We start from the raw sequence: 27,581 nt of genomic DNA, 5'->3' as shown, positions 1-27,581 counted from the left end.
ATGCAAAACTCCTTGGTCGTTCTTTCTGCAGGCTTCCCACTCACACACTCAGTCTCCTCGTGCTGCTATCTCTGCTTACACTCTCCCAGTATCATTTACTCTCCAGTTCTCCCTCCCTCTCTCTTTACAAGCTCCTCCACCCTCCCTCTCTCTCCCTTGTACTCTGGTTGCTCTCCACCAATCCATCTGAAACAATTGTCAAAACTTATCAAAGTTTTACGTTTAAAATGGCTTTGGCGACAGCACCACATCTCGTCAGGAGTGTTTACAACTCAGCGAACTGTCCTTTGAAAGACAATCAATCAAACTGGAACCAAAGTACTTTATTAGATTGTGAGGCTGTCCACAAACAGAAATCTTGAGTTACTGAAATGTCAGAGATATCTGCCTTCACTGGAGAGACTCAGTGGGTTTGCAAATGTAAAACCGCAACAACAAACGATATTTACACAGAGTGTTTCATGTCGGGAGGAGGTCCCAAGGCGCTGGACAGTCAGGGATTTGGGCGCAAGCTGGGAGTTGGGATCAGGAGGGGAGGAGGCCAGGGAGGGGAAGGGTAGGAGGGTGACCGAAGGCGCGATCGAAAAGGAGGTTCTTGAGACGTGCCTGGAAGGAGGCAAGGGAAGGAGCGAGACGAAGGGAATGTGGGATGGAGTGCCAAAGGGTGGGGGCAGAGAGGCTGGAGCAGACCGGAGCCTGCTGAGAGGAGGGATCGGACAGGTCGATATGGCGTTAGCAGGTCACAGAGGTAGGAAGAGCAAGGCCATGGAGGAACCTTTCAGGTGAAATGAGAACCGTTCTTTGGTTTCCAGCTTTCCGTAAAAAAAAGCAAATTAAAGGAATTTCTGAACATCTGAAAAAAAATCTTCTCAGTTATTGTAAAGGTTAAACTGATTGTCTTCTCTCTAGGCACAAGGATTAAGAAAGGAAAGGTGAAGGGAGCCTTGGGGGTTGTGTGATTTATCCAGAGACAGGTGTGGGTGGGAGACCTTTAGCCAATGGTGAAGCTGGAGGCAAACTCATTGCTTCCCAAGATCTTTATCTTCACAGTTGGGAAGTCCGACCTCACTGAGGGCAGTACAAGCAGGGGGAGATGGGTCTTTGGATGCTGTGGCGTGGCTCACTGTCCTGATCTCCACCAGCAAAAAAAGTGGAAGAATCCAGCGTAAAGCCAGTATGGGGTGAATTACATTGCATTACAATTTTTAATTTTTTAAAATTTTAATGTAATTTTTTTTGTGATACCACAGAAGACCATGTGAAGACCACCTATATCAGCTTGGGGCAGAAATATAAGCGTGAAGCCTCACAGAGGAAAGCGCTTGAGGAGCAAAGTACTCTGGATAGTCGCTGTGGTAAACAAAGGAACTGTGCCCTTTGAAACATATTCCCCATCAATTAGACATGTGCAACCAGCATTTCTGCGTGTTATAAAAGGAGCAATTTGTAACACTGTATATATGGGATATATTTGGGCAGAAACTGTGGACATATTGTCCACATATTGTCGCTTTTTTATTGGCAAGTGCTTCCTTTAGGCAGATTTGTTTTATCAGAGTGAGAATGTTTTTGGTTACAGAGCGTAATTGGTAGACTCCCAAGTAAACTACACATGTATTTGGATCATTTTCTCTCGTTTTATTGGGAAAGGAAAGAACTTTACTGTTTTTTTCCTCTTTCAACTGAAATGACCTACTTACGCAGTGAGTGTGCTCCCAGCAGTTATATAGGAAAATGCTGGTAATTGGAGAGGACACAGCCATGAGGACAGACGCTGCATGAAAAGCAGGGTGGACTGATAATATTTAACAATAGTCAGAGAGAAAGAGCTAATTTATGGGTGAAGGTTTTTCTTGACTAACGAACTAAGGCACAATCTTCTACTTTTTTGATGCATCTAAAGTTTTAGGTCAGGTGATTGAGAAGAACTGTTCTCTTTCTCTTAGGCAGCTTTAACACGTGAAATAATAAAATGAATGGTAGCGTTGTTACCAGAGTAACAAATCCTAGTCCTGCCAAGGTAATGATAGCAATGTCTCACTAGTTATACCAACAAACAAGTCGGCCACATATTTTTACATTCATGTTTCACCATCAGATTTACCAGATAGTGATCAGGATTGAAATCCATGGCTGAAAAAGCCTTTCTCTTGTCCAGGAGCAATAAGGCAAATTGTAATACTCTAGGATCAGTATAACTAGCTTCCTTCTCGTCAGTATCAATTAGAACCCCTGTAGGAACACGCACTTAAAAACAAAGTCAAAGAGAGAGTCCTGCACTCATATTATGCACAAGTTTAGAGAACGAACCATCTTCAAATGATTTCTGAACCGTACCAGTATTGAATCAGTGCTTATACAAGTCTAGAACATGAATTATTTCTATAAGAATGCATTATTATTAGTTCAATATTACAAAGCAATATTCACCTCCGCATTGTATGAACTCAATCCAGTACCCAGAAGTTAACTGTGCTTTTTTTTTGAAAGTGCACTTCTTTAAAGCGTTCAAACAGATTTCCCCCTGTATCCGCTTTTCTGCGATTGCTTAACAAGAAGAGTTACAATGCTGATCATCGTTAGTTAATCTCTCCCAGAACAGTTTAATAGCACAGTGTTACCCCCCACCCGATGCCATTTTTCTTCCATGTGCAAAAGGAGCGAACAACGCAACAGTGACAATAAATGTTTCACAAAACACAAAAACAAAATTCTTAAAACTTCTCTATTCGGTAAAACATTGATTAGTGTTATTGCTTTGGATTTACAGTATATTGGGCCATTGGAAAAGCAGCCATGATATAGCATTTCTACAACTAAATTAATGCTATATATGACGTCCAAACAACATTTTGAATTACATTGTTTTGGAGCTGGTATATGTAAATTAACAAAATTTCTAGGAAATTAAGGGGAATTGTGTTAGTATTCATTATTTTGTTATGTTAATATTATGCTAAACAGTATTTTTACATTAAGAAAATCTGAAATAAAAAATGCAGCCTTTTTATCATATTGAATCATCAACCCTGTATTTTGTGAATATTTTGCATCAGGGCAAATCATGGTTTTTTTAATTAAAAAAATTAATTTGCCCTAAAAATGTTGTTTAAAATCTCTGTGACCCCAATAACGCAGCCATAAACCCAAAGTAATGACTTCTTCAACAAGAAAACGTTATAGTCCAACAACAACAAATTACATTTACACAGCGCCTTTCACGTCGGGAGGACGTCCCAAGGCCCTGGACAGGTAGGGATTTGGACCCGAGCTGGGGGTTGGGATTAGGAGGGTTAGAGGGCAGTGAGGGTGGGGGTAGGAAGGTGGCCGAAGGAGCGGTTGAAGCGGAGCAAGGCGAAGGGACTGTGGGATGGAGTCCCGGAGGGTGGGGGCAGAGAGGCAAGAACTTACTACTGGGGAAGGCGGAAGAGGGCGGACAACTGGGTGAAGGTCAACTGTCTCAAATCAGCCAGATGCCAAAGTACCAAGTCTTTACACAGAACGCTGACGATTCAGACTCGCTTCAAGAATACTGCCCACCAGCGTTGGAGGGCAGGACTTCCAGTTGCTAGGTCAGTAACGCAAAACCAAATGGGCTCTTGCTGGTAGTGCGGAGGGAATACCGCATTCGCTGTTGGGACTCCCGCTCCTCAATCATTCAACGATACCGTTGTAAGATTTGTTGTGCATAGTTGAAACAGTCTCCACATTATGAGTGGTGATGGGCTGCCGGTACAGAGGATTGCTTGCCTGAAAGGAGAAAGAAGTAGAGTGACGTTTAGCATTGAGGGTTCGTTACCCCCAGACCCTCCACCTCACAACTGTGCTTATTTATTTGGGAACAGGTTTCACTCAGTTAATAAAATGCTAGAAATAATAACAATAATCTTTGCATTTGATACAGCGCCTTATCACGTCTTTGAGACGTCTCAAAGCGCTTCACAGGATACACTGTAAAGTGAATTGACTGGATATTTTGTGGGTGAATCGTGGCAGCCAATTGCGCACAGCAGCGTCCTACAAACAGTTGTGCATTGAGTGACCACATTTTTTTCAAGGGATTATTACTCCCGGAAAAACGATCCGCTAATTGACTAACAATCAGGTTCCTGCTTACTGCTAAGTAAACTTACTGGAGTAAGGAAACTTGGCTCACGTTTCGCACTGCCCGGGAATCAAACCCGGGTCCTCTAGCTTGCGAGGCGAGTGCTCTAACCACTGAGCTGCAGGACTCGTTGTCACGGTGAACATTTGTCAATAATTTCATCTTGCTGACAATATAACCAAAAGCCTCACCATCTCGTATCTGGCTCTGGAACGCTCACTTTGAAACCTGGCAAACTCCCGCCTATCGTGGACCGTGACAATCAACTTCCAGATGGCGAGCAAGACGATGCCCACAGCCAGGATAATCCCCACCACCGCCAGCAGGACCGACACTGACAGAGCCTCGCTGGCACATTCTGTAACGTAATCAGAGGCTTGTCAATACACTCAGCTCAAAGAAATACATTCAAATTCTAGCAATAATAATCCTAATAACCCTTGCATCTGATATCCGGCCTTGTCACGTCGCTGTGACCTCTCAATGTGCGTCGCAGAATGTACCGTAAGGTGTAGTGACTGTGCGTTTCATGGGCGAAAATCGCAGGAGTTTCAAGCAACTGGCTGGCCCTGTTATACCATCCGCCAATTGAATTGACCCCTTGTTTTTGCACAGTGTTTAGAAACAACGTGCGTGGTTTGAGGATAATCTGGACTTTATGCCACTTCTTGTGTCAGTGTATATTCTTGGGACATCCAGGGATGTGAAAATTAATAGCCGGGTGGATAATCAACGTATTTTACCCATTTAGATGAATTGCTCAGGGGGGAATCCAAGCCAAAGGAGAGGATTTTAGAAGGTGACATTGACTTACAACAACAACTTGCATTTATACAGCGCCCTTCAGGTGGGGTAACGCCGAGCCAGGGGGAGAGGGAGGGGGGAGCTGACGTTAACCACAAACAAAAAACGAAGGTCTTTAGGTGAGATTTAGGAGTCGGACTCCTCCATTGTCAAGCGCTCCGGGACACTACCCCATGTGAAGGGAGCTACACAAATGCAAGTTGTTGTTCAAATCAGGCTGTCACATCTGACGATACAAAAAAATCCACCCACCTGGTTCTTTCAGGGCAGTAAGAATAGATTTCCCACTGACGTGTTCGGAGTAGGTAAATCTCATCACACAGTCATTTTCGGTCTTGTACAGACACAGAACTGCATTCTCCTCATCTGTTTCTGCAAACAGGAAACAGAACTCAGTGCTGTGACACGTACCAGCTATATACGCTTACAATCCCAGCATCGCACGCACACACACACACAACAGTGTGTTCAGTAAATTATAAAACTCCGCTTATCTATATCATTTTAGTTACTTAGAGAATAAATCCCCAGCCCCAGTTTTTACGTGCTGTTGCCTTTTGCCATCACCTTTCAATTTAAATAACTTTTGTATTTCATAACAAGGAGCTCCTGCTTAAAATGTGTGAAGTATCTGTGAAACCTACTTCCTGTATAAACATCTGCAGGGCATTAGGAGTTTTGGGCACATGGCTGAAATAGCAGGGAGTAAAGACTCTAAAATAGTTCCTAGAATAAATAATATGTCATAATCTAAGAAGGCTTTCCAGTATCTCTAACTTCAGTCAATTTAAACAACGTCCTTGTGTTCTATAAAGGATTAATCCGTTCAAAAAAAACAAAAAACAGCCCAACCAGACTACTCATATAGGAGGTCGAGGGCAAAGGTTCTTGGCTGATCTATTTAAAAATAATAATAATAATCCTTGCATTTGATATAGCACTTTATTGGGTCGTCGAGACGTCTCAAAGCGCTTCACAGAATGTACATTAGAAAGTAAACAATCAAAGAATTCCAGAACAGCCTCCACTTATAAAGGATGTTCTCTGTTATTTTGATAGTGGGGTGAATGTTGAGATTGGATAAAATTTTTATCATTATTTCCACTCATTTAGGTTTTGTTTTTAAAGGTAAAAGCCGCAAATGATAGGTACTTACTGAGCACGTCCACCGTCAAGATCTCATCCTTACAGTGTCTTTGACAGGTTTGATTGTCAGCCAGTCTTCCTGAGTTAAACAGTCTGCACTCAATGCATTCCCTGGAACAAACAATGACAACACAGAATAATAATAATAATAATCCTTGCATTTGATATGGCTCCTTATCACCTCTTCGAGACGTCTCAACGCGCTTCACAGGATATACTGTAAAGTGAATTGATTGTATATTTTGTGGGTGGCAGCCAATTGAGCACAGCAGCGTCCCACAAATAGTCGTAAATTATTTGAGTGATCAAATTTGTAAAAAAAAAGGGCCAAGATATGGATCATCGGTTTAGTTTCCATACTTTCATTTCAATAATCACACTCAAATCATCTTGTTTTCCACCTTTACCGGAGAAATCATGGTTCTGCTCAGTTAAGTGAGCACTGTAGGCCAGGCTGAGTTGGATGTGTGTCAATGTGAGAGATGAGCATTCATGATTTTAATAGAGAATATCTTTGCAGTAATTAATTGTAGTTTTGCTTCTTCATTAATTATCCGTGTATTAGTTGACTGTCCTGCTATGTAACCATATAAACCAAAGTACATTTTGAAAAACCCTATCAAACACTCAGCACTGAAACTCTGAAGACTCAGCATTCACTGACTTAATTGAATTGAATTTAATAATTAAGGCATTAATGTAAAGCAAGACATTGTCTTCCCAGAAGAAAACTCATGTCCAACTCAATCAACTTATACTTTGCCTCAATTACACATTCACAGTTTTAGATTCCATTCCATCTGAACAAACCAAACTAACAAGAGATGTTCTTCTCTCAGTGAATCATTGACTGGCTGCTCGAACCCTACCATCATGTGTTAGCGTCTGAGTGAGACAACAACATCTTGCATTTACACAGCGCCCTTAATGCAGGGTAGAGTCCCAGAGCGCTTGACAGTGGTGGAGTCTGACCCCGAGCCAGGTGGGGAGAGGGAGGTGGGAGGTGACCGTAAGCACGATCAAAAAGGAAGGTCTTTAGAGATACAGACTCCACAGAATTCTAACGAAGGGAGATGAAACTTTTTTGGCTGCCTCACAATCAGAGTTTGAAATCTCTGTGCCAAACTGTACACACCTAACCAAACCAGCTGGAAATGTTTATTGCAGGTTTCAGCCAATGTTTATTGTATTTCCCACCCACTTTCGCCATTCACAGAATGTTTCACAGCCTTGAAAACAGCAGAGATCCGAATCGTAATGTTATCCTTTAAACATAACTGCACTGCAAAGTCAGATGCTTGACTTTCATAGCCTTGGCTGCAGTGAGCAGCAGTAAATATGAGTTGGACTTCCTGCTCTTCTATCACTCGACTGCTAGTCAGAGTATAAACACGGCATTAACTAGCGGGCTCATTTTACTGGCTTTACTTACCTGCATTCCTGTGCAGTAAAACAACACAAATCCCACCCCTCCCCCCTCACACAGTGTTGTGAAGCATTGGACTATTCAATCCCTTAACAGTAAGTAATTACAGGTACTAATCACAGGGCAATCTGGTTGATTCCACATAAGGGTCATTTATAACTGAGCTAAACTAAATCAGGGGCTTAGTTTCCAAAAATGTAAACTGAGATTGCCAGGTAGAAAGCGTGCATGATACTTGAGTCCGGATTTGACAGTATATTATAGTCAAAGTCCATCCCTTCAGTCATGAGACTGCTAGTTAACAGTGGCTACACTTTAATTAGAGGATGTATGTACAGTGACAGATGAGCATGTGTCACCAAATTGACTGAAAAAAGCATCTGTTAGAAACAGGAGGAGGCCATTCAGCCCCTCAAGCCAGTTCTGCCATTCTGTAAGATCATGGCTGATATGTACCTCAACTCCAATTTACCCGTCTTTGCCCCATATCCCTTGACACCCACAAAATATACGGTCAGTTCACTTTACAGTGTATCCTGTGAAATGCTTTGAGACGTCTTGAAGACGTGATAAGGCGCTGTAACAAATGCGAGGATTATCATTGATTATTATTATTATTCTGATACCCTGCCCTAACAAACATCTCTCCAAATCAGTCTTGAGAACGTTCTGTACCTTTTCGTGCCACAGGCATCTGGACATGTCGGGCATTTCTCACAAGTGTTCCCAAAGGCGCCAGGTTCAGCACAAACACATTGGCCGCAGATGCAGTTGCCTCGGCCGCTGCAGACCTGCCCGTCGTTGGAGAGACATGAGTTGGTTTGCGTCGAGCAGTTACAGTTGTCCCCGATCCAGCCGGCTTGGCATCGGCATTCACCGCACTGGCACTCCCCATGACCTGAAAAAGGGCAACATTGTCCACACTGTTGGTCATCAGTCATCTTCTTTAGTGAGTTGCCTGTTAAAAACGTTACCATCAGGTTGACTGGCAGTGTAGGCTGGAGTCAAGTCCCCACACTTGCACAAGACCTGCCTCAGTTTGATCGGATGTGGTCTGTACCAAAATATAAACAACCTCAACACGACACAGATTTCAGCTGCTTTCTTATACGGGGAAAACCAGAAGACACGTTGGAATCAAGCCTATTGGAAGACTCCTCTGTCAGATATCCAACCTCCAGTTCCTGTATCATCTCCTTCCTGAACTTGTTGTCACTTTGCTTCTCAAGGCCGGTTGTTATCTGTTATTAGCATTCCTATCCACGGAGATATTTTGTTACCAAATCAGTGCCATATTCTTTCCCATATTGGAGCCTCCCTCCCAAGCCACTTTACAGGGCAACACCCTAAACAAATCAACTCTCCCATAAAGTTTCATCGGAATATCCACTGTTGAGAAACGTAAGCAGATATTCAAGATGGCAGCTCTGAGGAGTTTCAGTCAGCTGTGGATGATGTTGTTAATAATAATAATAATAATAATCCTTGTGTTTGGTACAGCGCCTCATCACATCTTCGAGACGTCTCAAAGCGCTTCACGGGATACACTGTAAAGTGGACTGATTGCATTTTGTGGTTGAAACGTGGCATTATTTAAAATGTAAAGTGGAAGGAGTGACTAACGGGGCAGGCAGGCCTGGCTGGGCTGGTCTGTGCTAACGCCTGCAGCTGTGCATTCCTCCCCATGTCCGGCTGAGCCTGTTTACCAGGCAGTGTGTGGCAGTCCGTGACAGAGCAATAGGCTATTACAGCTACCACTCCAGCTGGCCTTCCTGCAGTCACAGCAAGAGGAGGTGGGAGCCGTTGGATTATAAGGGAATGATTCCTTGAAACTTAAATCTAAGGCTGTTTTGTTTCTAATAATAATAATATAATAATCCTTGTATTTGATATAACTCCTTATCACGTCTGCGAGGCATCTCAAAGCTACACTGTAAAGTGAATTGACTATTTTGTGGGTGAAACACAGCAGCCAATTGCACAAGAAGTGTCCCACAGACAGTCGTGGAGTGAGTGACCAAATTATTATTTTTAATTTTTTTTTGTTGAGGAAGGGATTATTAGCTCCCACCCACCGGAAAAGCGATCTATCAATCAACTAACAACCGGGTTCCTTCTTAACGCTAGGTAAACAGAGGGCGTGTGGAGTAAGGAAATGTGCCTAATGTTGTTCAGAAAAAAGGGTACCGGAATCTAGAAAATGGGTTGATTAATTAGAACATGGTTGGATTATACAGCTATATACTTGATGTGATTAACATATGGCATTCTCAAAGTTTCATAACAATTACAGAATGAACACACATTGGATGGGAAATGACCCATGTTGACATTGTGGGCCTATATCGGGGCTATTCTCCCATCATAACCGCACTCCTCGTCAAAATGCAGATTGCTCCAACCTTAAAAAGCAATCAAATAACAGAGAGGCATGTTTAGCTGATTAGTTGAACATTAAAGCAGATTTTGCCAACAGCTGGACATATGCTGGACAGTGATGTGCGTGGGGTTGGGAGAGAATTAAAGGCACAATTCAAATCAAGGGTTTTTCAAATCAAGACTTTGCTTCTTTTTGGTGCACAAGTTTTACAGTTTTCACGCATCTTGAAACAGCTATTACCCCCCTACACAAATGGACAGGAGCACGTCAGGAATATAATTTCGACGAGTGAGTCGCAGGACCTTAACCGCGCCTAAGATAACATACAAAGTTATGAAGTGAAATAAGAAAAATGGAGTTTAACATTAAGATACAATTGAAACAAAAATACTACCATTACATTATCTATTATAGTATTCGCAATTGGCTGCCGCATTTCACCAACAAAATACACAGTCACTCCACTTTACAGTGTAACCTGTGAAGCGCTTTGAGACGTCTCGAAGATGTGATGGGGCGCTGTATCAAATGTAAGGATTATTATTATTATATAGTGATTTAAATATTCTATTTGTAGTGTGCGTGTGTTGTTTTTAATTCAGGATTTGGGAAAGGAGAGAGTAACATAAACCCACATCTTATTTTATTATTCGATTGGATCAGTGTTATTTTAATACTGCCCTAAATAGTTTGAGATAAAATTAGATTTTTACTATTTATGACCTGAGTTAACGGTGGTATTAAACAACAGGATCTCATTAAGATTTTCTTGTAAACAGCACAGAATGCACCAGTTCAACCGACACTGCCAAACAATTGTGGACAAACTATTGCCGACAGTAATCTTTTCAGCTTGGCTTGAGAAGTGACAATTCTGTGTAACTAACCCTGCTCACATCTCATGCCAATGAGGAGGATTCTCTTTAAACCTTCCCCGAAATCACTCATACATTTAAGTAGCAACTAATTACTTTCTGGGTTGCTGTGCAACTGGTTAAGAGCATTAAAGGCTGGATTTTCTTCTCCTAAATCCCAAATGACACTGTGTTTTGATACATTAATATATGCATTCATGTGGTAGAGAAAGAAAGAACATGACAGATTTAAATCAGTCATAAAACAAATTTTCATCACAAATGGCTTTCATCTGGATTTTCCCCCCCCATAGATGTGGGTTGCTATTCACACAACTAATGGAATGGGATGTGGATGGGTAAAGGATGTGGTTTGGATTTTTGTTTTAAAAAAACAATGGCATTTACTCTTGGGGATATGGGGAAAACTCTCGTTTTCGAGACGCCTCAAAGCGCTTCACAGAACACACTGTAAAGTGAATTGACTGTAGATTTTGTGGGCGAAATGTGGCAGCCAATTGCACACAGCAGCGCGTGTCCCACAAACAGCTGTGGATCGAGTCACCAAATTATTATTATTATTATTTTTTTTTGAAGGGATTATTACCCCCCGGAAAAGCGATCCGCCAATCGATGAGCGACCGGGTTCCTTACTGCTGGGTAAACAGAGGCGTGTGGAGTACGCCCAATGTTTCTCCCTGCCCGGGAATCAAACCAGGACTTCTCACTTGTGAGGCGAGTGCTCTAACCACTGAGCTACAGGAATCCAGTGTCCTCAGCCACACGGTTAATCTGACGTTTGCACCATGTGGCAGTGGAGGTTTCCAGATTGTTCAGTAGATGTGCGTGTGGAATCCCAGGAAATCCAGAGTTACTCCAGTACAGGACAGGTGTACAACGGTGTTTAGCAGCTTGGAGACAGCTGCTGTTATCTCACCCAATGACAACAACAGCTGGATCTCGTTTTTCCAAAAAAAATCGCAATTTGCTGAACCGTGAAAAACCAATACATTCTGCAAGAGTTGAAGTCAACTCCAGAAAACATGTCCAATTCCAACTGTCTTCAACCATCGATTGCAAACCCGGTTACATTGTGTGTAAATACACTAATCCGATCCAAGCAGAAAATGTTCCTGAATCAGCTTCTTTTATGCCAGATCTGCGACAAACTGCCAGATTTTACCTCAAAACAAAATAGCAACGCACTTTGGGAACATAGGTTTGTGTGCAGATTATTTTGTTTTGTAGAACGGTTATTTGATTTATGATCGATAAAGGAGCTGGTTGTTTCCAATGCAAAATGATTTGATTTGTGTAACCTTTTACTGTTTCGTGCTAATAGTGAGATTGTGCATTTAATGTTAAATTGAGGGTAAACTTATTCAGCAAGCCTGTGCCTTTCAGAACTTCGAGGAGGAACTTTACAGTGAACAGAGTGAAGAGCTTTAATCCCATCCACCTCGACAAATTCAAACCCACAACTCAAGTAGAAAAATGGCCTGGTAACATACTGGGCAATCCAATCCTCCTCAGTCTTACATGTAAAACAGCTTGAAAGGTAGAAACAAGCTAAATATTCCCCATTCCTGAACAATATTTGAATGTAATAAATAAAACAAATGTAAATTCCCTAATGTTTCCACCAGAAAGGTCATCAGTGTGTGCGCGCACACACACACACACATTCAATGCAGATCGTTTATCCAAGTACTGTATTTAATATAAAACAATTACTGCTGAGAAATCAGATGTTAATAACAATAAGGATAATCCTTGCATTTGATATAGCGCCTTATCACATCGTTGAGACTTCTCAAAGCGCTTCACAGGATATACTGCAACGTGTAGTGACTGTGTATACTGTGTAGGCGAAACACGGCAGCCAATTAACGGAATTCTTTATGTGCCATGGTTTTATGACAATGAGCTGATAAAAGATCTGGAATCGTGCACAGTAATGTTGAGGACTAGAAGGTTACCACACAAGTGGGTGGATTTGCGCTCATCCCCCAGTTTTGGATTGCTAATTCCTGTGCTCCTCTGTGGGATATTGTGGTTGACAGGTGGCACACTTCCATTGGAGTGAGCAACTGGTCTGTTCCCTATGGTGGGGTTCCTTACCCAACGGAACAGAAAAGAGCAATTCCTTCCGCACAGATGGCGAACAGATTGCAGCGACAGAGTGGAAACTTAGCATTGATCTGGCCTTCCTCTCATCGGTTCTCAAGGAGAAACTCACAATATTGCTGGTTCAGATCTAGCTTACATTCAGTGGGAGGCCACTACTTCATCATTTCCACACAACTTACTTTTTTTTACGAGTTATACTTTTATAGCATTTGATATAGCGCCTTATCACATTGTCGAGACGTCTCAAAGCACTTCACAGAATATACTGTCAAGTGAATTGACTGCATATTTTGTGGGCGAAATGTGGCATCTAGTTGAGCACAGCAGCGTCCCCACAAACAGTGGTGGATTGAAGGACCGCTTTTTTTAAAAAAGGGATTATTACCTCTCAGAAAGTGATCCGCCAATCGACTAACAACCGGGTTCCTACTTACTGCTCAGTAAACAGAGGCTAGCTCTTCACATTGTATGCATTCGCTGTGTCTAAATAGCATTTAAAATAGCATTTCCAAGGAACACAAATCAAGAGATTCAGAATCAGACAGCAATAAAAGAAACTAGTATTCACATATGAACATCTTGCTTTGCTCAGCCCAGGAAACTACAACCCAAACACCTCTAAGACAGTCATGCATTGATGCATTCTATGCTTACTAATTGCCAATAGGTTACGGAAATGCCTAGAAGTCACAGATAACAATCTAAGCATCCGTGCGTATAGCACTGCAGAGTGGAGAGGCAAAGAGTTCATTCTTTTAAGTTCCTCTTTCTAAGGGTGGAAGAAAAATCCTTGATTGATTCTCTGTTGCCTAAATGACAATCTGCATTACCGTCATGCAATGGAAATATTACTCAGTGCAACAAAGCTGGTATTACATTTTGGTTGAGGACAGGGAAAATACTGTACTATTCAAGGATGTTATTTGAATGGTATCCAAGAATATTTGCTTGCTATAAATTATCTTTCTGTAGAAGCTCAAGGTTTGCTCTGAAGTTTTGCTTTGGTTAGTGGAAGTTCAATAGTGCTACTTTCTTCAAAATGCTGTTTTTACTTAACAAACCTGTTTCAAATAATAATAATGAAAAAAATCCTTGCATTTGATACAGCGCCTTATCACATCTCGGAGACGTCTCAAAGCGCTTCACAGAATATACTGTAAAAGGGAATTGACTGTGTATTTTGTGGGCGAAATGTGGCAGCCAATTCCGCACAGCAGTGTCCCACAAACAGGCGTGATTGAGCGACCAAATTATTATTTATTATTATTATTTAGAATTTAATGATTTGAAGGGATTATTACCCCCAGAAAAGCGATTCACCAATCGACTAACAACCGGGTTCCTACTCACTTCCAGGTGACCAGCAGAGTGTGGAGCAAGGAAACTTGCCTAACGTTTCGCCCGGGAATCCTCCACTCAGCTACAACACTCCAGAATGTCAGGGTTAGCAAAATCTAGTCCATATGCAGAGTCACTGGATGTCATGAGTCTATATTTCTGTGCAAAGCAGGTCATATGTTAATAAGTAAAAATCAGGGCTCTCCACACAGTGACTTAGTAATAACATCTGGGAACAGTTTGTTGGGCTGTGAGGAAAGGCAACCCCTGGCACAAGTAAATAAACTTCAGCCCTTTCTTTGGAAACGGCAACAATTCAACAGGAAATAAAAAAAATACAATGTTTTTAACCTGAAGGCCATCCTGAAGATAATACAACAAATAGCAAGATGATAAGTTACAAGCTGCGTGTTTATAGAATTAACCTGGGTTATTATAGTACAACAATAACACGCACTTACACAGCGCCCTTCACGTGGGGTAGTGTCCCGGGGCGCTTGACAGTGGCGGAGTCTGACCTTGAGCCGGGAGGGGGGGGAGGGGGGGAGGTGACCGTAAACACAATCAATAAGGAAGGTCCTTAGGCAGGATTTGAAAGTTGGGGAGAGAGGGAGGGGGCAAGGCGGAGGGATTGAGGGAGTATGTATTCTAGCCGGATGTGGCCATGTTGTGTGGGGTGATGATCCTACTCTGTACTTGGTGAATGCATTGTCTGGCAATAGGACATTCTCGCTTTAAGCACATGTTTGATTGGGTATTTGGTACGGGAGAGGGAGAGCAGCCTTTCAATCCCTTGCCTTTGTCTTTGCCGCTCAGCCATTTAGTGTCTATTGATGTGGTGCTAATCTGGGATATTTACATTAAACTCCTGGCAAAGCTCAGACTGTTGCGTGTTGGTTGTATCTGGAAATGCGATGCGTCTGCCAGCAATAAACCACTGGGAGAATATTAAATCACCTTCTTCACCAGGATTCGTTTGAAATCTTGCTCAGTAGTAATAATAATGATTGTTAAATACTACTCCTAAATATGAATTAACTTGTATTTACAAGCACTCAGTATTAAGTAGAGAGGGAGATTTGTGTGAGCAGCTTAACCTAAAAGCACCATCGGTGTTATTTATAGCATCAGGAAGACTGAGGCCACAGTTGAATCACTGCTTCAACATGTTGAAGCATTTATGTTCAGCTTGTGTTTCTTGGTTATGGTTAACTTCACAACACAAAGGCAGAATAAAAGGTTGCATCCAATACTCCAGTAAGGATAAGTGTACTTGGCAAAGAATTAGTGATCACACTGAGTGCAGATAGAGTTGGGTTTTGGCATTAAGTGTAATGACTTTGTGAGACACAAATAAAACAGTGAAGATTCTTAAACAACCAACATCATCAATGTCATCAAAACAGAAGTCGCTGGGAACCTGCGCTGACGAAAGGTCATCGACCCGAAACCTTAACTCCCTTCCTCTCCCCATAGATGCTGCCTGACCTGCTGAGTGTTTCCAGCCACTTCTGTTTTCATTGCTGAATTGGAATCCAGCTTTGAATCAACGATTTCTGTTATGATAGTGAAGCACATTACGTTGCACTGTGCATGGGTGCTCCGCGATGGCAAAGCAGAAGCGGAAAGCACAACAAACTACGTAATTGTTTAAAGTTGTTTACTCTCCATTCTCATGACATGTCAAGTTTGTGGTTATAAATAACTAATACGTCACTTGGATTCAGGTTTTGAAGTTTTATGTGAGACAAAAAAAGAATAGATTGAAGTGCCAGAGAAATTCACACCATGTTGTTAACTAATGTTTAAATGCTATTTATAATCCTTTTCAAATAGTAATAAAATTAATAATTTGGTCACTTCAATCCACAACTGTTTGTGAGACGCTGCTGTGTGCAATTGGCTGCTGCATTTCACCCACAAAATATACAGTCAATTCTCTTTACAGTATAATCTGTGAAGCGCTTTGAGACGTCTGGAAGACGTGATAAGACGCGATATCAAATGCAAGGATTATTATTATTATTATCTACAACTGATGCTACTTGCTGGACAGCCCTCAGCGATTTTTTTGTGAACATAAATATAGGCGTGGGATGTTTCTTCCGGTTAGTCTACTCACTCATTTTATCATTTTTCAGGGATAAAGGAAAACAGAAAGAGGAGATGACCATTAAACACACTGAGCTGGTTCCACTGTTTTTTTTTAAATCTTGCAAAATCTTTTAATCCCAACGCCCCACCCTTTTGCTATTTCCTTTCATTCACATCTATCTCTTTTTCTAAACATCGCAACTGATTCCATCTCTACAGGTTTCCAGGGTGAAGCATTTCACATCTCACAACACAACCCTCTGTATTGAGAAACTTCTTGGCCTCGGTTCTAATTGTCAGGCGTGACATTAAAGCAATCTTCCCTTGCTATGGATCCTTTTCTAAAGGAAAAATTAACCCACTATCCAACCTTTCAATTCCTTTCATTCACTTGTGTCCTGTATTCGATTCGAGGACCTGGGTTCAATTCCCGGGCAGGGTGAAACGCTGGTAAAGTTTCCTTACTCCACACGCCTGTTTGCCGGGCAGTAAGTAGTCGATTTTTTTGGGGGTAATAATCCCTCCAAAACAAAAATGAATTCAAAAAATAAAAATGTGGTCACTCAATCCACAGCAGTTTGTGGGACGCTGCTGTGTGCTATTGGCTGCCGCGTTTCACCCACAAAACACACGGTCACTACACTTTACAGTATATTCCGTGAAGCGCTTTGAGACATTGCGAAGATGTGCTAAGGCAGCATATCGGATGCAAGGATTATTATTATAGTATTATTGTTATTATAATAGGATGATGATGATTATAGACGTATTGCAGTTCAGATTCACTGACAAGTAGAAGCTTCTTGGTAGTTTACAAATTGCAGTCAGACTCGGTCCTTGCACAGTGCCGCACTTCTAAACATTAATGTCTACGTGGCATGATATTGCCCAGAAGTGCTCCAGTCTTTTGATGAGGAAAAATGGTTTGACAGGTCTGACTGAATGTAAGTCGACTTGTGCTAAGGATTTATTTTCTCACAATGATTCCATTCAAGTTGCTAACACGTCAGCTGGAGGCTATGCCATGGGCAGCTGAAGGACATGTGGAGGCTAGTTATGGTTGCAAAGTGAATTGTTTCACATAATTTATAAAACCAATCAGTGGGTGTTTCACATCAAGCTCACAATCACTACAGTAAGTGGAGGCTACATGTTCAATCACCCAAATCTATCCCAGGCTGAGAAACCTTTTGTTCGGCATTATTAATTAACCGAGCAATTATACTATTCAGTACAGTTGTTAGATGGGACTTTTAACGTAGAAAACTAGGAAAGGCTATAGCACTGGAAAGGTTCAACAAATGTAAAATCCAAGTGAAAAATTATACTTGGAGGGAAAACTACTGAGAGGAAAATAGTTGCATTTTTGTGAGTTCTTTTGTAAGGTGGAAATTGTAACTTTGGGGATGAATAGATAATAGTAATAATAATATGAATAGATATATTGGATGCAAATCACAATCAAAACTGGAGAGATTAAAAAGATCTTTGAATATGTTTTACTGGTTCCAAATGTCTCACTCCACATTAAACTATACTTTTACACAGATTGAAACTTACTTTTTGCTATTTATCTATAAAGCATCTTTGGCCATTTATCTGGTCCGCTCCACAGTCTGCTAAACAGTTTTTCCAGCGAGGTTTTGAAATATCTCTCATTCGAAGAGAGTTAGCTGTAAATTGATTTTGGAATCCACGGTGCCTTGCATGCAGCTGAATAAGATTCAAATTTTATAAAAGCATAACATTTTCCAGCCAACTAATGTGTGACTGCACAATAAGCAAATCTCACTGATAAAACGTAATCATAAACCACCTCATAATGTGCCACGGCGGGCAATGGTATTCATGTACGAGAAGCACAACGGTGGACTGCTTCGAGCGTTTACATTTGTAGTGATATAAAGTGGCTATTCTGTTTGGAGATGTACAAAATAGTAAATGATATATTGTTGTAATAATAATCCTTGCTTTTGATATAGCGCCTTACCACGTCATTGTGACGCCTCAAAGCGCTTCACAGAATACACTGTAAAGTGGATTGACTGTATATTTTGTGGGCGGAACGCGGCAGCCGGTAGCTTTTAGCAGCAGGGTCCCACCAACAATTGTGGATTGAAGCGACCAATTTATTATTATTATTACTTTTTATTTGTTTAGTGTTTGGGAGGATCAGGATGAAAAACAATAATTAAAAGCTGTAACTTTGTTTCACCGAAATACTTCAGTGTAAAATGAAGTTTGTAAAGAGCTCGAAGGCAGGAACACAATCCTGATGATGGATTCTCCCGCCAGACTGCTTAGGGCTCAGCAACAACTCAAAGCAAAACGAAAAGTGTTTAGTTCTTGTTACGACTTCAAGGTCTATCTATTCCGGACTTGCTCTGTGATCTAAAGATTAACATTCAACCTTTTCAAAAAGCTTGAAGCATTTTTGGGCGGTTACAAATTAATAAATATATTTTACATTTATTAATAAAACATATAAAATACACAAAATATACAGTCACTCCACTTCTGTGAAGCGCTTTGAGATGTCTCAACAACATGATGAGGCGCCCTATCAAATGCAAGGGTTATTATTATGATCTCAGCAAACACGCAGCAACAGGTCATTTTCAGCGCAATGTTTTAAAAAAAATTAAGAAAGCTCAGTCTTTAGTGGGGTTAAGAGAACTATTCTGAATCCTTCCGTCTTTGTCGAACCTTTCGGCGCTGAAACGCAAGTAATGTGAATCGCAGGGCACAGAAAAATGTGTTAAAACAAATCGGACCCCTTTGAAACGCTAGAGAGAGGATATAATGGAATAACACGATTTCACTGAACAGATTGTATCAGACTATTTTGGAGCCAGTATAAAAAGCCTCTGTTCTTGTAGCTACAGATGACTAGTCACATGAACTGCTTTCAATGTCAGTGCCTGAGGCCACTGTCACTGTGAAATACCTTGAACTTTGTTAAACTATTCTCCACCCACGTTCCTCGGTTGCTCACTCACCACTGGATCAACGGGTCTGTCCTCATTCATCAAAAGGTTTTAAACGGGTGAAATAAAGGAGACACCAAACCAGCTCTGGGCTTCCCCTCTCCTGAGAATAACACATGATTTCTGCTGACACTCAAATTACCCCCAAAAATGTTTGGGAAAAATTATTAACCACAGCTGGGGGTAGGGGCTGGGAGAGGGGATGTGGGGGGGAGATGGCTGGAAGAAGGAGATGGTAAAGGGCAGAGTCTGACCCACCCAAGATGAAGGAGAAAACAAGTGGAAATGGTGGCATTATTCTTATAAAGATTATTCAAGATACGGTATTCAACTTTTTCCCTCACACACATACAATACAGAGAGTTATTAACCAGTACGTTAAGTTTCAAGATAATTGAGATCAATGAAACATTCATTAGAAGTGACCATGTAGACGGTTTAATCACAAACATTAGCTGTGCAAGTCAATAGCACAGCAAAAAAATGTTTTATTTCCAAGATCTTTGCTTGCTTCTGGGTTGAGTTTCTTGCCAAGTGCCAAAACAAGCAGAGCCTGGATAAAGTTCTTCTTAGACAGAAAGGTCAAAACTCAAGTCATTCAGTTTTCCAGCTGATATTCATTCTGATTATTAAGTGCACTCCTGATCATCAGAAAATAAAATCTTCATGTATTTAGTGAAAGACTCCACTCCATGTGGTTTCCTATAGCTTAGAGTTTAGAGCACTCTCCTCGCGAGCCAGAGGGGACCTGGGTTTGATTCCCAGGTGGGTCAGGACAGGGCAAAATATTAGCCACGTTTTCCTCACTCAACACACACACCTTTGTTTATCTAACATAACATGTAGGAGCAGGTGTAGGCCATTCGGCCTTCGAGCCTGCCCCGCCATTCAATCATGGCTGGTCTTCTAATCTAACTCCAGCTAATAACCTGACCATGCCTTATCCCCATATCCCTTAATCCCTTTTGCAATAAGAAATCTATCTATCTCAGTCTTGAATATGTTCAAGCAGTAAATGGGAACCCGGTTGTTAGTCGATTGGTGGGTCACTTTTCCGTGGGTAGTAAATAAAAAAAATAATAATTTGGTCACTCAATCCACGGCTGTTTGTGGGACGCTGCTGTGTGCAATTGGTTGCCGCGTTTCACCCACAAAATATACAGTCAATTCACTTTACAGGAAATTCTGTGATGCACTTTGATTCGTCTCGAAGACATGATAAGGCGCTGTATCAAATGTAAGGATTATTATTCTTACTATTTACCATGTAAAAGTTGACACACCAAGCCTGCATAGCATGAGAGGAAGGATTAGTTCCCCAAGTTTGTGTTCTCACGTCTATCGAGGTTGGAGCGAGACGAGGTAGGGTGCCTCATGCAATAGCATGAGTGACCCATAATACCTCAACACCCTTCGTTGGAACTCAAACACAGAGTACAAGAGGAGCATGCAGAGAAAGTTTCTCAGTTCAGCTGGTTTCCTGCAAACAGAGACACAACTTTTGAGCATTTCTTAGTGTCTGGAAACTTGTGACAGAATTCTGGCTGCAAAAGTGTCTCTCTCTTCCCTAGTTAAGTGGGGGACATAAAACAAAGCATGAGAAGAAACAAAAAAGCTTAGAAACTTTTAAACACTATGGGTAATAACTATTAACGAGCTATTCTGTTTCTCAGATTATATTTATTAATGTTTTAATTTCAGATGTGCAAATCAGGCTTCACAAAGGATTATTATGTGTCTGACTCAGCCGGTCTCCCAGACACATCAGTAATGTCATTCTTGCACCATCCCCTTAAGTAACAGCTGTTGGGCAAAGTGACAGCAAGAAACACATCTTTATGGGAAAAACGAACCATTCCAGGAATCTGAAACACGCTGGCCAAACATTCTGCCTCTGCCATTAATCCTCCGTCAGATGAAAATCACTGGCTCTAGATTATAAAATAATAATAATAATCCTTGCGTTTGATGCAGCGCCTTATCACGTCTTCGAGACGTCTTTGAGAATATTCAGTGAAGTGTAGTGACTGTATACTTTGTGGGCAAAACTCGGCAGCCAATTGCGTACAGCAGTATCCTACAAATAGTAGTGGATTGAGTGACCAATTTTTTGTTGTTGTTGTTGAAGGGATCATTACACCCAGAAAAGCAATCCACTATATATTTCTTTTTGATTCTATAACCCAGTTTTTCGGACTTCACGTTGAGAATGGTGTTGGGGGTGGGGTGGGCTCATGGCACATTGGATATGATCAATGACTTGAGCTGTACATTTGACCCTTTGTGCTTTCCCCTCTGGGGTCTGGGTTTACAATAGCCACTGTGTAACTGCGTGGGTTAAGATGAACCTCAGCGAGTGTCACTGTGTACATGTCTGCATGTGTTGGCCACTGCTCCAGACAGCGACAGAAACAGAATCAATTCAGATATTAAACATGAAAACAATTCCAGGGAATCTTTGTCATAACTCAGTCATTGATATATAGACCATCTTCAACCCAGCAATGGGAATGCGTTTCACCCAGAATCACTTCATCTTGCAGTATATCCTGTGAAGTTCTTTGAGACGTTTCGAAGACATGATAAGGCACTGTATCAAACGGGAAGGATTATTATAGGTTCAGGCTGGACTGCTCATTGAATGTACTCTCTGTGCCTCCATGCGTTTGTTGTACAAATAATAATTCTGTCTCATGAGAAGTCTGACCCAATACCTACTAGGGGCAGGCAGTTAGAAGGCAGGAACTAATCTACAAAGACTTTTTAAGAAGACAAAGTGCAATTCCTGCAAACTAAGTTGTGTATCAGAGCAGCTCCTCTAATTAGCTCTCGAACCAGAAGGCATCTCAGTCTGTGCTGCAATGCACTTCCCGGCCTAATTACCGTTGCCCTCCACACAATCCCCTGTATTATACACTGCGCAGCCTAAAGGTCTTCCTGTTCTACTCACTCCTTAGAACTCCTTAAAACAAGCTCAAATCAGCAGCTCTCCCCAGGATAAGGTTGGAATGGGTTGGTAACGAGTGTAGTTCTGAACTGCAACTATCTGAAGTGCCATCAAAGTACACAAGGATGCTAGAAATAGTTTCTCCGAGCACACTGGTAGCCATTCAACGTCATGTTTGAATAAAGAGTTACATTCCAGCAATCAAAATCACTTTACAAAGGTCAATGTGTCTGTGCCAAGCAAGCTTCTGCTGGTACGAATACAGAGATGAAGAGTAAATCATCAACATAATAATAATAATCCTTGCAGTTGATACAGCGCCTTATCACATCCTCAAGACGTCTCAAAGCGCTTCACAGAATATACTGTAAAGTGAAAACAAAAGCAGAAGTGGCCGGGAACCCTCAGCAGGTCAGGCAGCATCTATGGAGAGAGGAAAGTGAGTTAACGTTTCGGGTCCACGACCCTTCGTCAGAACTGAAACTTCACTTTCCTCTCTCCGTAGATGCTGCCTGACCTGCTGTGTTCCCGGCCACTTCTGTTTTGGTTTTCAGATTTCCAGCATCTGCAGTATTTTGTGTTTTATTCTGTAAAGTGTATTAACTATGTTTTATGGGCGAAATGCAGCAGCCAATTGCGCACAGCGGTGTCCCACAAACAGTCATGGATTGAGTGACCAAATTATTATTATTATTATTATTTTTTAAAGGGATTATTACCCCCGGAAAAGCCATCCGTCAATCGACTAACAACCATGTTCCTACTTACTGCGAGGTAAACAGAGGCATGTCTGCGGAGTAACAAAAGTTGCCCAACGTTTCACCCTGCCCAGGAACTGAACCCAAATCCTCTCGCTTGCGAGGCGAGCGCTCTCACCACTAAGCTACAGCACTCCACAGGACTTTCAGCAGTAACTGAAAGAGAAGCATTATATATTTTGAAAGCTTAAAGTCTTTTGCTGCACAAAGAGTTAATTGCCTGAATAACAAGAGATAAAGTTACAAAAATATCACTCTCTGTAGCCCTGAACTGAAGACTGGACAGTATAGTTCCACGTAGCATCATCTGCTCGCTAATAGATGGAATCAATGACATTTGTGCTGCTGGTGATGTAGAAGACTGAATACTAAATCATTCCTTTCAGCCTCACAGACACAGTGTAACCATAGGATCCTATAAGAATGTGCTGAGGCCACTGAGGTTACCCACTGACTAGGGATTGTGTGTTTACAGAAATCCTACGACTTGGAACTTACTTTGGAGAATAATACTGTATTTGTGAAGGAATAATAATAATCCTTGCATTTGATAGAGCGTCTTATCACACTGTTGAGACGTCTCGAAACGCTTCACAGAATATACTGTAAAGCGGAGTGACTGTATTTTGTGGGTGAAACGCGGCAGCTAATTGCGCACAGCAGCGTCCCATAAACAGTCGTGGATTGAGCGATCAAATTATTTTTATTTATTTATTTTGAAGGGATTATTAACCCCGGAAAAGCAATCCGTCAATCGATTAACAACCGGGTTCCTAGTTACTGCTCGGAAAACAGAGGCGTGTGGAGTGAAGAAACTTGTCCAGTGTTTCACCCTGCCTTCCCAGAAAGCGAACCCAGGTCTTCTCACTTATGAAGTGAGTACCCTAACCACTACACTACAGGACTCCACTGTATTACCGTAATACTGCACTTGTGAAGGAATGCGCCTCTGTACTCTTTTTCTCACAAACTCAGCCTGAATATCTGACAAATGCGTGTTTGGAACAAAAGCCGTTTCAGTTTGTATTACTCTCAATACCAACTTATCGTTCGACAGACATTGGTACCGGAAAACAAAACAGATAAAGGCAATATATATCTATTTTGTAACTGCACTATTCGGAAATGTGCACAACATAATGTCATCTATGTAAAATAGTAACAGGATTATAAAAAAAAATGTCCGATCTGAGAATAGAAACTCAGCAAAGAGTAGTTGCAAAAGCTAGGTCGTTTCTTTGGCGAAGCATACAATTTTATTTTCAAACCCACACACCATACTATTTAGGGTTTCTCTCCACCACCGGAAGTTTACTGATTAAGAATAATGTCACGATGCTCATGTTGCCTAACAGCATTAAGGCTGAATTTCTAGTTCAACTATGACGTTAGGCGAGTGGCAATTGTAAATGGTTGCAGTAAGTACAGTCTATTTCATAGCTTCCTCAATTACAGACTAACAGAAAAGGGAAACTATCTCATCAGTGTTTAAGTTACTCTGAACCCATCTGCAGCTTCCTAAATAGTTGTTACTTCATGTAATAGAAATATTCAGAGCAATTTGCCTCCTCGTTCTGCCCAGCATTTATATATTTACTATAATAATCCTTGCATTTGATATAACGCTTCGAAAAAAGAAGAGACTTTCTCCTGGTGTCTGGCCAACAACTCCCCCAAATAAAATTGGTCATTCGTTTAATGGCTGTTTGTGGGTCACTCTGTATTATTGAGCTGCCGACAAATCCACATCACAGTAAATCATGTGAAGCACTTTGAGACATCCCCCCCCTCCCCCACCGATGTGAAAGGCGCTAAACCAAATGATTATGGTTATCATTAGTAGTGACTATTACAGTTGTGTGAATAATAAAGAAAAAGATTCAAGGCGGGAGTGGTACTGTTACTGGCATGGGTGGACACCTGGCCTGGAGAAAATTATACCTCTTGTTCTAGTGTTTTTCGAGCTATACTAAACTGTGTTTTACTGCAAATTGATAGTTTTCTGAACAGCCTTTGCTAAATAAACACTGCTGTTTCACATCCAGAGAGACAGAGCCACAGAGCAGTACACCTGCGCTGGTCCCCAAACGCAGCTGATTTACCAAATTGCTAGTTTATAGAGAACGTGAGGAGCTCAGAGCTGCTGTGCTTGTGTTGTAAACACTCGCACACATCCTGTCTCACTGACAACATGGCTCACTCTTCTTCTGTCACTCCGAGATATGGCATCAAACACTTGATACAAATATCTTCCCCCCGCGCCCCCCACAGAATCAAGATATCCCAAAGGAAATCCCTGGGATGGGATTTTTTTTGGGGGTGTCAGCCGGGTGTCTGACACTTGTGGAAACCCATCACCGTGGCTTAAGAGTCTCCAAACCAAGCTGAGAATTCCACAAATCCCACCAACACATGAAAATCCCAGTGATAGATTGTTGGAATGGAATGCGCTCTCTCTCTCTCTCTCTCTCTGGAAGGACACATCCTGCTTACCTAATTCCGGAGAGTATTAGGCACAGGTCGGCAAGAGCCGAGGCTTGGGGGGGTGGGGGAGCCCAGAGTGTGGGTTGGAATGGGATCACACTTGTTCTTTAATATCAAAATATCCTCATCTGAAAGAGACGTTAATTTGAAGTACACTCATACATACGTATGTATGTAAGCACATTTATATGTATTATATTATCCAAGTGTGTAAAGACAATTGCATATTGTACACAACATGACTTATTATTATATTATTATTATAATTACAAAACTGTGACAGTCCCAATCCATGGTTCTTACCACAGGGAAAGCTCTCATGGAATTTGCAGCCTTATTTTAAGAAAGCAATATTTCTCTCCTTGAGGTTATACGGTTAAAGCAATATGCACTTTCTCATAACAGCAACAACAACTTGCAGTTATACAGGGCCCCTCACACAGGCTAGTGTCCCAGGGCTCCACAATTACAATAAAAGAACCAAAGGTTTGATCTTACCTGAGCAGAGGATGCCCTTGTGCCTTGCACACGAAAAGTCATCACATTCACAGAATGTCCCGTAAATCCTCCCAAACTCGCTTTCGTAGCAGACGCAGCGGTTACAGCTGCACTCTCCCCTGCCACTGCAGATAGACTTGCCCTCCGCCTCCCGGCACAGAGAGTGAGACACCACACTGGTCACTCCCTCCTCACACTCGCACTTGCTTCCCAGAAAGCCGGGGTCACACTTACAGATCCCACACTCGTAGGTCCCATTACTGTTGCACTTGGAGCTGTTAACGTCTACCTGGCTCATGCAGTCACAGCTGCAGTCATAGCTGACTGTTATGTTCAACGAGTCTTTGAAGCCGACGGGTTTTATGGTGAAGCTGTTTCTTGTCGGGTAGTCTGGACAACTCCTCGCTTTTACGGTCACGTCAAAGGACACCTGAGAAAAGTATCCAAGCTATAATATTAATAATAATCCTTGCGTTTGATTCAGTGCCTTACCATGTCTTCAAGACACCTCAAAGCACTTCACAGACATTCTGTCAAGTGAATTTTTTGGGCGAAAATTTTTGTGGTCGTTTTGTGGACTGTGTATTTTGTTGTCAGGGCAAACTTTGTCTCATGCAGAGGAAATATGGTAATGTAATAAGGCTCTTCTCCATTTGAACTTAATTTCAGTGAATTTGCGAGTCGGGAGTCCCGTTTTGTTTCTCTACTCTTGTGCAGTCTCCAAAGGGTTAAACCCGAGGTGGACGAAGCCACTGGAGTCAAAAGGAAGAAATCAGGATTGGCAATAAAAACACCACCCATTATTTTCAAACATTATCTTTAACATTCCAGTTAAAACTAAATAAAGAATTCTCCCCCTTAAAAAATGGTTGACAATTTTGGATGATCTGTTATCGTGCACTAACTCCCTAAAGGAGAAAGGCAGACACTGTGAGATTTATTGCGTTTCACCAAATAAAAAAAATCTATTTATTTTAGCACTGTTGCCCTTAACCTCGTATAAGTCACATTGAACCTGAAAAGCTGCGCACATGTCATCAGCTTTATCCTCTCCCATTCAGATACGAACAAATAAAAATGTTAACACTGTATGACAAATTATTTAGCTTTTACCGTGGTTGCACTAAATCTATTCTGACCTTAATACAGAATTTGCAGTCAACCGTGGAAGCATCCTGAATTGGATTCGTGCACTGTGCCAGTTGTTCACTGTAGCGTTAGTTAATTGACTAGCCCGAGGAAAATACAACCAAGGGATCAGTGCTTATGTTATTTCCCACTTTCCAGGACTCAACAACTGGCTCAAATTCCTACACTTTGGCAACACAACTTAAGCTAAATTCCAACTTAAGCTAAAAAAAACTGTCCTAAATAGAGTTTCCCTCATTATTGAGTTAATAATAATAATTGGTGCATTTAATATAGCGCCTTATCAAGTAATCGAGGCATCTCAAAGCGCTTCACAGAGTGTATCGTAAAGTGGAATGAGTGTAAAGTGTGTATTTTGTGGGTGAAACTCGGCAGCCAATTGCGCACAGCAGGTTCTGTCCCACAAACAGTCGTGGATTGAGTAACCAAATTATTACTATTATTATTGGAAGAGATTATTACCCTCCGGAAAAGCGATCCA

At 41.5% G+C, this 27,581-nt stretch overlaps 1 protein-coding gene across 1 annotated transcript in view; it reads right to left on the bottom strand.

Moving 5' to 3' along the window:
• Positions 1-3,350: 3,350 nt before the first annotated feature.
• LOC103176393 (integrin, beta 5) overlaps positions 3,351-27,581 on the bottom strand; it is a 36,540-nt gene continuing 12,309 nt past the window's right edge. The window contains 6 exon segments of the mRNA XM_007889888.2: positions 3,351-3,750; positions 4,297-4,463; positions 5,162-5,281; positions 6,066-6,166; positions 8,157-8,379; positions 25,952-26,381. Of these exon segments, the coding sequence (XP_007888079.2) occupies positions 3,655-3,750; positions 4,297-4,463; positions 5,162-5,281; positions 6,066-6,166; positions 8,157-8,379; positions 25,952-26,381 (1,137 nt within the window). The 3' untranslated portion in view covers positions 3,351-3,654.

Source organism: Callorhinchus milii, unplaced genomic scaffold (genome assembly GCF_018977255.1).
Source record: "Callorhinchus milii isolate IMCB2004 unplaced genomic scaffold, IMCB_Cmil_1.0 Scaffold6, whole genome shotgun sequence".
Taxonomy (NCBI): Eukaryota; Metazoa; Chordata; class Chondrichthyes; order Chimaeriformes; family Callorhinchidae; genus Callorhinchus; species Callorhinchus milii.
This window is presented reverse-complemented; position numbering and strand designations above follow the sequence as displayed.